General features: G+C 35.8%; 1 protein-coding gene across 1 annotated transcript; it reads left to right on the forward strand.

The window, feature by feature from the left end:
* The first annotated feature begins 368 nt into the window (after positions 1 to 368).
* LOC145912125 (uncharacterized) lies at positions 369 to 10608 on the forward strand. The gene is made up of 30 exons (XM_082999541.1): positions 369 to 435; positions 982 to 1099; positions 1612 to 1829; positions 2453 to 2734; positions 2804 to 2912; positions 3262 to 3440; positions 3693 to 3804; positions 3951 to 4123; positions 4200 to 4311; positions 4390 to 4580; positions 4641 to 4752; positions 4829 to 5022; positions 5282 to 5378; positions 5444 to 5499; positions 5596 to 5729; positions 5904 to 5991; positions 6051 to 6124; positions 6183 to 6317; positions 6381 to 6527; positions 6586 to 6746; positions 6842 to 6977; positions 7039 to 7142; positions 7202 to 7293; positions 7356 to 7405; positions 7477 to 7605; positions 7658 to 7783; positions 7840 to 7979; positions 8061 to 8193; positions 8255 to 8310; positions 10515 to 10608. Exons 1-30 carry the CDS (start codon positions 369 to 371, stop codon positions 10606 to 10608), a joined length of 3819 nt encoding a protein of 1272 aa, XP_082855667.1.
* Positions 10609 to 11901: the final 1293 nt, after the last annotated feature.

The raw sequence follows: 11901 nt of genomic DNA on the forward strand, positions 1-11901 counted from the left end.
TTTTTCCATCAAACAGTGATGCATCCAAATGTAAATGTGCTTTTTGTTTTCATTGAAGGCCTTGTTGCTTATGGATATCCGGTTTATTCATGGTACGCCTTAGAATTTACAGATTGCTTATGACCAAGAACTTGCTTGGCAAAGGTTTTCGTCTTGTGCATAAGATATCTTGGAGAGGGAATGCTGGTGATTGCAACGAAGAAATATTATAAGTTAATGACGTGAACCACTTATTTCATGTCATGACAATCATTCTTTTGCGTTTCTTCAATGACTTCAATGAGTTTAGCATCTTGGCTGCGTTGCTACACCTGTACATTTCTTGTCAACCGAAATTAAAAATATTTATTATAACTTGTTCTATTCCCATGAGAAGTCTAAACAACGATCATACAGACAGCTCGGTTGAAGTCGTTCTCACAGCTACGTACAAAGGTTAAAATGTAAAACCTATGAAGACCAGTTCTATTTTGTTAGATTTGCGTTTTCGCATTGTATCCCTTAAACACATAACTTCTATATGTTGTGCCTCTATACACACCGACTAACAGCTAATGTCACGGTTGATAATAATGGAAAAGTTTAGTAGCTGATCTAGCTTGGGGCCAGTATACCCGGCCCCTAAAGACCAAGAAACGGTTTTAGGAGGACGCTTTCAGCCTCAGGTCTTTGTGAGATTGTAACGTAATATTGCATATGTAGGTTTATTTGCAATGTTGCTTGAGTCGTGTTGTACCATTGCAGAGTCATGTTAATTTATTCTAACAAGGCATTAGAAATGTAATCGTTCGCATACAATCTTTTAAGAGCATTAGTTCTAACTGGGACAGCAAGTCGGAAAAATTTCTGACTACTACGATTCAAAGTTTAAGTACCACTCTCACATTCAACAACTACATCTGTGAATATTGAAACCAAACCGGACATGATTTGGAAACGTTGCTGACATAGTTTTGATGTCAAACAAGTATTAATTTTTAGGCCCAATGATCAGTCGTATCTCGTTTGTGAGGGCCGCTGTGACCCAAACAAACCACCCACACAACAACTACTCCCACGGCAAAAGGCAACCTGAACAATGGCATATTTGCATTGCAAGGTATTTTAAGCCTTGCATTGTGAATATTTTGGAACAATCCATACAGCAGGTAAACTTAAAGTTGCTATGTCGAAATATATCTCTTCATATGCATAAGGAATGGTTCTTATCCCTTTCTTAGAAAATCCGTGTGCAAATACCTTTTTTTTTGAAGCTGTAGCCAGTGATTTTTCTGTTGCTTTACGCACTCACGTTTATTTGGTATCATTAACTCGGGTAACTTTAACAGTGAAGGATTACTTTCTTTGCATTCGCATGAAAGTTGTCCTCTTTGAAAACATGTTCCTTTTTTGAACAATGTGTTGACATCTTTTTGTGAGCACCAATGACAGGAGCAGTATTTTGTTAATTTCAGCGGATTTCAAGAAAATTTAAACATTAATGTCTTAGAATTTAGCATTCAAATAAAGATGTCAGAAGCAGTAAACAGTTGTGTGATGATCTGGACGTGTATTATGTTGATATCGCAAAAGTTTGGCTGTAAGTGTTTTATTTGACTATTTTGATTCAAGAAATGTACAAGTTCATTGTGAGCAAGGCAGTTATCGTTCCATTGTAGGTTCCTCATCGAAACCATGCACATATCGTTTCTTTTCAATGTCCAATGACAAACGAACTTGGCAGGATGCGAAGGAACGATGTATTGAGCTTGGTGGAAACCTTGCGAGAATTCTTGATACCGAAACACAAAACAGACTTGTTCGTCTCGCAAACAACAATAATAGAATGTGTAAAAAAAACATTTGTACTAATTTAAATCTGTTTGGATATTTTTTCCAATAAAAATTATCACGTCATTCAGAAACAGAAAGCAATTTTTTTTCTTGTTTTCCAGCTTGCTTTTTAGGTGGTAGACGTTTTGGAGACAAATTTACGTGGCCGGACGGAGTTGTTTTTTACAAGTGGAAAGGAACAGGTTTTCGTTTCGTAAATCTTCCTTCATGAATTTATGACTAACCCATATCAAGTATCATGATTAAAGTTTGAATTTAAATAAAAAATATAATTCAAAAATTTTATCCCGCATTTTCAATTCAAGTGGGCAAAGAAGAGATAGATAACAATCATATCTATATTAGTCAAAAATATCCTAGGAAAACATGTCGTTTGTTTGTTACGATTCAAGGTTATGGTATGGAGGGTTCGCCAATAATGTCATTGACCGGTAAAGAATATACAGCCTGGTTATTTAACCCAAATCCCGGACCTGGTGAATGTGTTCTGCTTGAAAATTCAATAAATTGGGGTTGGTATGCTAGTGATTGCAACAAAAAATTCAACTATATTTGTGAATTTAAAGGTGGGTTTATTAATATTTTGTTATTTAAACGGCTCACATGGTGCTGTTTGCAGATCAACCACGAAAAATCGTATTTTCACAAACAAGTTACTCCGCATTTGTCGGTGATACAATCATTATCAAAGGAAAAATTACCGAACCTTATGTAGAAGCGCTAACTATCAGAGCAATTTACAACCTAAACAGACGGGTAACTTTAGCAACCAACTACAGAGGTGTGGACTTCAGTTATTATATCCAGGATGTTAGTCCTTCTCATTTTGGTAACATTACAATTGAAGCCATTGGAGTCGAATCGAAATGCAAAATTTCCAAGAGCACTTTTTTGACTGAAGGTAACCATAACAATTTTGGATAATGAAGGTCGGGTTCCAGTACTGTAACATTCATTCACATGTACGCAGCAAAGATTGAGATTGACAGAAATAAAATAGTTGCGAAAAACTATGGAAATTATGAATCTGTGAGTTGCTCTTTACCAGAAAATAATCCCACCCTACTTACATGGATAAGGTATAATGTATTTGTTGATACCCGTGATTACAACAGTGGAAAAAAGTTTTTTACACCGCACTACCATATAAATAATGTTTTCTTCTGAACTCCACTAGGTTTAAGTATCGTTTGTCATTGTTGTGTTTAGATTGTTTTTCACACTGCAATTAGAAATATTTGCTATCCGATTTACATGTAGCCCATTTGGGTAAACCAGTCCCTAATCGTCACTACTCATATGTATAATCCTAAAAAGTTATCATTGTCATCAGAATGTTTGTCCAGAAAAACTAAGACGTTTCAAATGTATTGCAATTAGTCAAATTTTAGCAAGGAAATGTGATAACATGTCATATTTTTCGCGCAGAAATGACGCAATGGTTACCAACAATAGTAGTTCCAACGTTTATCAATCTGCCAGCTCCACCCGCAGATCATCCACTCTTCACATAACTGCGACTGATGTGAGTGAATCGGGGAATTACACTTGCATGGGAACAAATATGGTTGGATCTAAACTGGAAAGGAAAACTTTACAAGTGTTCGGTTAGTCAAAATTTTTGTTTCAAAATTTTTGAATCTTAACGCAATAATGACGATCTCAATCGCATACAGACGTGTAGATAGCCATGCACGTGACAGACATAGAACGCTAGTGAACAACAAAAATCAATATTAAACAACCCTTTAGTCTGCCACTGTATTAATTTTTTTCAGTGTTATGAAATATTCTAATGGGTGCGATCGTCCCTGCTTGGTTCTGCCGCTGCCTTTCACAGCTAAATTCATTTTTTGCAGTTGCTCCAAATATATCTTTGAGCAACACAATAATTGTTGCTGAATACGGCCAACAAATCATCGTTGATTGTATTTCGTTTGGATTTCCCAAACCAACCTTATCGTGGTCAAGGTTCGTACACTGTTTTAGTCGCTCTTTTGTAACGTTACGCAATTTAGACAAATAAATCAATTGATGCCAATTGAAACTTTAAAATGAATTTTTTTCAATTTCTACTAACTTTTTGGTAAACTTATGGAATTGTGAAACTTGTGCAGAAGCGGAAAAATTATTGGAGCATCATCGATTTTCCAAATTACAGAAAACAATGGGAAATATAAGAGTCAAGTTGGTTTGTTGCTTAGTAGAAGTGACATCATGCAATCTGGAAATTATAAATGTGTTGCAGAAAATATGTACAGAAAAGTCACTGAAAAGTTAACTATATATGGTAAGATTAACATATATGTATTTAAAATACACAGTCTTTTGCTTTTATTGCTCTCATTTAACCAATTCATCTACAGTACCAGCAAATATATCGGTTGCTCAAACCAGCAAAGTTGTTAGAATTCCAGAAACGTTTACAATTGGTTGTGAATCCTGTGGTTTTCCATTGCCGACAACATATTGGATTCGGTAAAGCGATTGGCAAAATGAAAACTTTGTTTCGCGCTACTCCGTATATTCATGAAAAAAAATACGTTGTGTCCATAGAAATGATCATGTAGCAAACTGTACTACTAACACCTCCTCGGTTTGCCAAAATCGTACAACCGTCGGCGAATTCAAATCCATATCCTGGTTAAACTTCAATATCACCAATATAGAAGATGCTGGAAGTTATCACTGCAAAGCCTCTAATATTCCTGGTTTGAAAATGACCTCAGAAACCTTTACTCTTCTTGGTGAGTTTTTGAGTTCTTCTGTTATTTGTTTTTGAGGAAAATAAAAACTTGTACTTTTAGTCACACCCAACATTTCCTTGTCATCAAGTTACGTCACAATAGCAGAGGGCGAATCTGCAAACGTAACCTGTACTTCATTCGGATATTACAACCCAATAGTGTACTGGACACGGTGAGGGATTCGTGTTACGCGGTTTCTCAATTTCGCAGAAAGCATGTTATGTAAAGTAAAACTTTCTCGTTTTCAGTTTCCCCAAAAACATATCGACTAATTCGTCGAATCGAATAAATTTTAAAACTACGAGTTTCGGTGAATTTAAGGCGGAAAGTACACTTAATATTCAAACTTCCGATGTCGGTGATTCTGGTACTTTTGTTTGCCACGCTGGATCTAGTTACGAAAATTTCAACTTTTCCGTTTTGTCCCCACAACAGACACAAGGTATGACGGAATTATTTTGCTGTTTGGCAAATGATTTTTCACGCTTTACTTTTTATTATCATTCCAGTTTCTTTGAATAATGACACCGTATGTTAATTAGTAAAAACAAAAGCGACATTTGATCCACAAAGCGATGCTATTCGGCCCTTTGTTCAATAATTTCATGATATTTATACGTTTGCTCGTTTTTGGTAATGCTATTTGTTTTTAACATACTATTTGACTCCATTTTTTCTGTATATATTAGTTATTTTTCTAGGTTTATCTACACCACAATGGTTGCTACCAGCTGTTATCGGATTGTCATTTTTATTCATATCGGTCATAATTGCTGTGCTAGTGTTGGTGAAGTTGAGGTAAATGACCTTTAATTATAACACGTAAACCGCAAGCAAAGCTATTACTAAGTTAAATATTTTAGGGTTCGTGCGCAAAACAGAAAGAAACCCGAAATAAACCTTGAAACTGTCAACCCAGGTAAAAAAATATACAGCCTGTTAATGCGTTTTGTCGAATTGTCAAGTAAGAATGTTGACAATAATGTTAAAAAAAATTCGACCACTGGTATTTCAGATTCCTCAGACTCTTCAGTTGAAGCAAAACCTCGTCCAGACTGGACTACGACGAGAATTTTCAAGTTTTATTTATGTGATCTTTATGTGGAGAGCACCAAGCACGGACATCAAGCATTGAAAGCTCAACATGAGGTGCGTTGTAAAGTTAACGTTTTGTCAACCTAAGTTTTTCTGCATAATTTATTCAGGACCGGGTGATATGCAAATACACGGTATACGCAGTGGGCCCCATATTCATACTTTTAAAAAGAGATTTAGAAACTGCTCCTGTGAAACATTTATATTTCGTGTGGTTTGTTTTGACAGAAAATAAGAACACAATCAAGAAGTCTTCTCAGTGTTGAAAGTGCTGAAAAAAACCCAAGTCGAAATCGTTACAAGAATATTTTACCATGTATGACTTTAAGTTTTTTTATTCATAAACATATGTTTTTAAATATCGTGTACATATAGATGAAAACAACAGAGTGATTCTTCGCGGATTAAAAAGCAACGAAAATGATTACATTAACGCATCATATGTTGAGGTTTGTCACTGCAGCAATGATTTCCTGGAAATTTTACATTGTTGGTAATATCTCTCAGGGTTTTAAACAACCGAACAAGTGGATTGCAACCCAAGGCCCCATCGATACAACTGTGAATGATTTCTGGGCGATGGTTTGGGAACAAAATGTCAGAGTAATTGTAATGCTTACCAATATAAATGAGAGGGGAAAGGTATTGCAATTAAACTTTACGATTATTTTGCAAACCGTTATCATGTCAAAAGAAATTTTAAAGTCAAAGTGCGCCGTCTACTGGCCTGAACACATCGGTCACTCCCAAAACCACAAACAGGTGCAAGTCCACTTAACTGATGTCATGGTTAAAGGAAGTTACGTCATCAGAAAGATGAATATCAAAGAAGGGAACACCGCATATGTATCGGTAGTTCATACATTGGGTTTACACCAAATTCATATAACACCTGTTTCTTCAGTTGCAGGAACAACGCACTGTGACGCAATATCACTTCACTGCTTGGCCCGACCACGGAGTTCCACAAACTACCACTGGTTTGCTCAGATTTGTGGAAGAAGTTTTTATCCATATGGAGCACTGGAAGACATCTTTGAACATAGATATTTCCACTATTGTTCACTGCAGGTTCGATTAATGTTGTACGGCGATATGCAATTCACTGGTGTATTTTCCACGTAGACTATGATGTTCATATATTGACTCAAATGTTGATGTCTTAGTGCCGGCATTGGACGAACTGGAACTTTTATTGCTTTTGATTATTTAATGAAGGAGTTAAACCAAACTGGTTCAGTTGATATTTTCAAGGCAGTTTGTCGTTTGAGAGAGCAAAGAATGGAAATGGTGCAAACTTCCGTGAGTTAACAGAGAGTACGTTTAGGAAACTATTTATTGAAATCCGTCTTTTGTGCTGCAGGAACAATATGTTTTGCTTCACCGACTTCTTTACGAGTCTTTAAACTTTATGGAAACGAATTTGGATGTTAAACAGTTTAACCAAAGATTAGAACAACAAAAAAGGCAAGAAAACGTGCATTTTTGATGTGTGTCGATTTTGCAAACGTTTGCTTGTGATTTAGGCTGCCGTATTCTAACAGCATAAAAAAGGAATTTGAGGATTTAAGTAAGATCGTTAATGTCCTACAAATAAACTGCATGGAGGGGACAGGCGGTAAACTTAATAATGACACATAATAGTTTAAGCACTATTAAACCTTATTTTGTTATGATTAGATCATTCATCCGAACAAAAAACGAAGCAAATTGAATACTACGAATTGGAGGTGAAGTTTTCTTTGAAAAACAATAATGTTATAATAGTTTATACATATGTGCTGATCCTTTAATTTTTCAGTCGTATCATGGCACGAATCGTCTGACAATTGGGAAAGAACCTAAATCTGATCAAGTGGAACAATTTTTCAGAATTTTGTTTCAGAAGAGCTACGGAATCGTTTTGTTTCTTGGGAAGTCGGAAGTTTTCGTAAGACGCAACATTTCTTTGCTTAAACTACTTTTTCAACTCATGTGCTTAGGAGAATATTTCCTCGCAATTGAACACAAATTTGATTTTGGGTGATCTTTGTGTGGAATGTGTTGAACAAACCAATCGTGGAAGTGCAAAAGTAAGGGATCTTTTGATTAAGGATCGAAACGCACAAGTAAGGGTTTCAACTATTCTGCGATCTACATTTCCATGAAACTTGGCTATTTTTAGAAAAATACAACATGGGTTGAATTCAACTTCTTTCCTGAGAAGGAGAGACCAGAACACGGCAAAGACTTCATAAATTTCATTTCGTTTCTCAACACTAATATTGCCAAGGAAGATAAAAATAACATGTTATTGATGTCCAGGTAAGAGTGTTAATGTTTAGTAGGTCAGAAGATAATGCTTTTGGGAAGTATTTTAATTTTTATTTAATTGTTTTCCTGTAGAGAATTTTCAAAGTCCGTGATGTTCTGTGTTGTCTGGAATCTCATCTCTCGTTACGATGTCGAAAAATTAGTGGATGTGTTCAAAACGGTCAAAGATATCAGTGAGTCTATGTGTGATCTGCATCTCTCATTGGTAGTAATAAAAACAATATTTTCCTTGAAACCCTGCAGTAAATTTGTTGCAATTATTAAAGGAAGAATACAAGGCTTGTTATTCTCTGATCAAGTTGTACCTTGACCACGAGGGAAAGTGACTGGAACTTTATGACGTCATCGTTCAGTGGAAAGCATGTTTTGTACATTTATTGTATTTGTCATGTGGGATACTGATACAACAAACATATGTATGTAGTGAGTTTGAGTGTTGATGGAATGTCCGAACACTTTCTCTACATCCTAATAAGACATTTGTTTTTGCATAAATTTACATCGCAGTCGTATTCGGCCACAATGACAATAGTAGATAACATAAAGTTGATCACCCGAGCGCTCTGTGTTTACTTGGCTGTGTATCGTTTGTGTTCGCACCAACCGATGTAAAAAAAACTTTTTTTATAATATTTGAACCGCATACATCTATTTGAACGAGGTTGATGTAAATAAATTTATTGCATTAATGTAGAAATGATTTTATTCTGCCGCCAAAATATTTTTAAATATGAAATACAAATGTGAGGAATATGTTTAACAAGATCAACAAGATTATTTTGTGTTTCGGCATCAGATATACTAGCAAGGTTTCTACTAAGCTCAGAATATTTTCTCCTCGCATCTTCCCACGTTCGTCTGTCACCAGACAAGGATAAGATACTTTTTTTACATTTGTTTGATGACGAATTGAAACGCAACCATAGTTGCCACCCTGCTTACATGGATGTTTTGAATTAAAAAGTTTTTAGATTATGGCTTATAAACAAACACAAAAACAATTAGGTTGAAAATCACAAATGCGTTGTTCATGTATCGGCTTATATTCTGTAATTGCTGTCAGAGTATTCTTAGTTTTGAAAAGGTTTTAGGATTAATTACACGCGCTCAAAATTGTCCCTGCCACTGGGTTTATAAGAGAATCTAAACTAGTGTCAAAGGAAGGCTGTTAGTTTCTAATGTGCATTTGCTCATACAAATACAAAGAAAGTACTTCGTCACTGTAAGCCTCAAGTTAGATTCGAGCTCACATTAAACCATTGTATACGACCTAAAATATCTGATAATGCAGATTGGTCATTGTCTTACAACTCTCTTTAGCACGGATCAGCATATCGACCTTTGGAGTGTTTAGTTTTGGGCAATCATGCTTTATCGAACGTTTGCATTCATTACAAAGCTTGCGCATTGACGAAGTCATTAACCTATTGTAACAACGATTTTTTGCATAAAATTTTTATTATTAAAATGGGTGTAGCCTACACACAGTACACGTAAAAACTGATAAATAAAAATTATACTGGACAAAATGTCAGCACTTTGCAAACGTGATTGCAGTGTATCAGCCTGTACATGCCATGGCGCATAGAAGAAACAAAAACAACTACTTTGCACACCGTTTCGCACCTTAACGAGGTCATGCCCGACGTTTATTTCAACGTCCAACAACAGGAGTCTGACCCCTTCCCACCCTGTTGATGGCTGCCCTGCTTACGACAATAATTGTGCTTGGAGTTTTGTAATCCCGACCAACACAGAATGTGTTATACAAAAGATAGACACATCAGAAATATATTTACAAAACTTTGCTCTTAATACAGTGTACGGGAACGTTACCTTGGTATGATTTCTTTATTGTGGGTTTGTTTGTCGTAATAAACATATATGTTACTTGAAATCAACATTTGTTTCAAATTGTGCTGAGATTGTATTGAAATTATTGAAATTATATTAATACCAAAAACTTCAAAAGTAATTTTCTTTGTAATAAATTAAAATCACAATGTTTTGAAAAAAAAGCGTTAACAAAGTTACCAATAGATTACATTGATTTATTTTCTTAAGATTGGTATTTGGGTGGTAGAAGAGTTGAAAATAAGTTTGTTTGGCCACCGGTGGAATATATATATTGGAAACGTATTAGGAAGTTTTCTGCATGATAATCTTGTCAAAAACACATGACATTTACACCAATTATGTCCGTAGACGATTACAACAGAGTGCACCTTCGTGGACTTGAGGGCGACGAAAACGACTACATTACGGTGCTGAATGGAGTGGCAAATAAACGTTTCTAATTAGGGTTTTAAACAACCCCAAGTTACTTTAACTTGTGTTAACTTTATTTGTTGCATTTATCTAGGAGCAATACATATTCTTGCACACCTTGATTGCACAAAGTGTTGAATGTTGCGAAACCCAAACAAATATATTTCTGGACTGAAGGAAAACGTTGAGCAACTGGAATGGTTTGTGACCTGCATACAAAAAACTGATTAGCATAAAATGTAAATCATGCACTCGCAGTTCACCTTCTTCAAGTGACGTCATCAACGAGATATACAGCTCGGTTAAGTTGTCTGATTACGTCATTGCTTCAGCAAAGCCGAGAAAGAATTAAATTCCTAAATATTCGGATTGCTTTTCCACGTTGGGATTTTCGGTGTTCAAATTCGCGGTCGGGCCAATTGCCCAAATGTCACAATAGCTGAAGAATCTGAAGAATAATTAACAATTCGTAATTGTGACACCTGTGACTCGACGAGACGCCGTTAGATATGTTTTAAAATTTGTGTCTCAAAATTGTCAAGCTTGTTGACGTAAATCTGCCTGGGAGTGTACTTTTGAAAAATATTATAATTTAATGACGTGAACCACTTATTTTATGTCATGACAATCATCCTTTTGTGTTTCGTCAATGACTTCAATGAGTTTAGCATCTTGGCTGCGTTGCTATACATGTGTTTATCTTCATGATTACATTTCTTCATGTAAACCGAAGTTAAAAATATTTATTAGGACTTGTTCTATTACTATTTGAAGTCTAAACAACGATCATACAAACAGCTCGGTTAAAGTTGTTCCCAAAACTACGTACAAATATTAAAATGCAAAACCTATGAAGACCAGTTCTATTGTTATTAGATTTGCGTATTTACATTGTTGCCCATAAAGACATAAATTCGATATGTTGTGCCTCTATACACACTGACTAACAGCTAATGTCACGGTTGATAACAATGGAAAGTTTAGTAGCTGATCTAGCTTGGGGCCAGTATAGGCGGCCCCTAAAGTTCACGAAACGGTTTTGGGAGGACGCTTTAAGCCTCAGGTCTTTGTGAGATTGTAACGTAATATTGCATATGTAGGTTTATTGAGTCGTGTTGTACCATCGCAGAGTCATGTTAATTTATTCCAACAAGGCATACGAAAGGCGATCGTTCGCATACAATCTTTTTAGAGCATTAGTCCTAACTGGGACAGCAAGTGGGAAAAATTTCTGACCACTACGATTCAAAGTTTAAGTACCACTCTCACATTCAACAACTACATCTGTGAATATTGAAACCAAACCGGACATGATGTGGAAACGTTCCTGACATAGTTTTGATGTCGAACAAGTATTAATTTTTAGGCCTAATGTAGTCGTATCTCGTTTGTGAGGGCCGCCGCAACCCAAACAAACCACCCACGCAACAACTATTCCCACGGAAAAAGGCAACCTGAACATTGGCATATTTGCATTGCAAGGTATTTTAAGCCTTGCATTATGAATATTTTGGAACAATCCACACAGCAGGTTAACTTAAAATTGCTATGTCGAAATATATCTCTTCATATGAATAAGGAATGGTTCGTATCCCTTTCTTAGGAAATCCGTGTGCAAATACCTTTTTTTTAAAGCTGTAGCCCG

This window comes from Ascidia mentula, chromosome 8 (genome assembly GCF_947561715.1).
Source record: "Ascidia mentula chromosome 8, kaAscMent1.1, whole genome shotgun sequence".
Classification (NCBI taxonomy): Eukaryota; Metazoa; Chordata; class Ascidiacea; order Phlebobranchia; family Ascidiidae; genus Ascidia; species Ascidia mentula.

Excerpts from the sequence above, each read along its gene's own strand:
- LOC145912125 (XM_082999541.1), top strand. The coding sequence starts at position 369 with ATGAGAAGTCTAAACAACGATCATACAGACAGCTCGGTTGAAGTCGTT. Across the intron at positions 7,784-7,839 it reads TTAAGGATCGAAACGCACAA|AAAAATACAACATGGGTTGA; the intron begins GTAAGGGTTTCA and ends GGCTATTTTTAG. Across the intron at positions 8,311-10,514 it reads TACCTTGACCACGAGGGAAA|TTCACCTTCTTCAAGTGACG; the intron begins GTGACTGGAACT and ends ATGCACTCGCAG.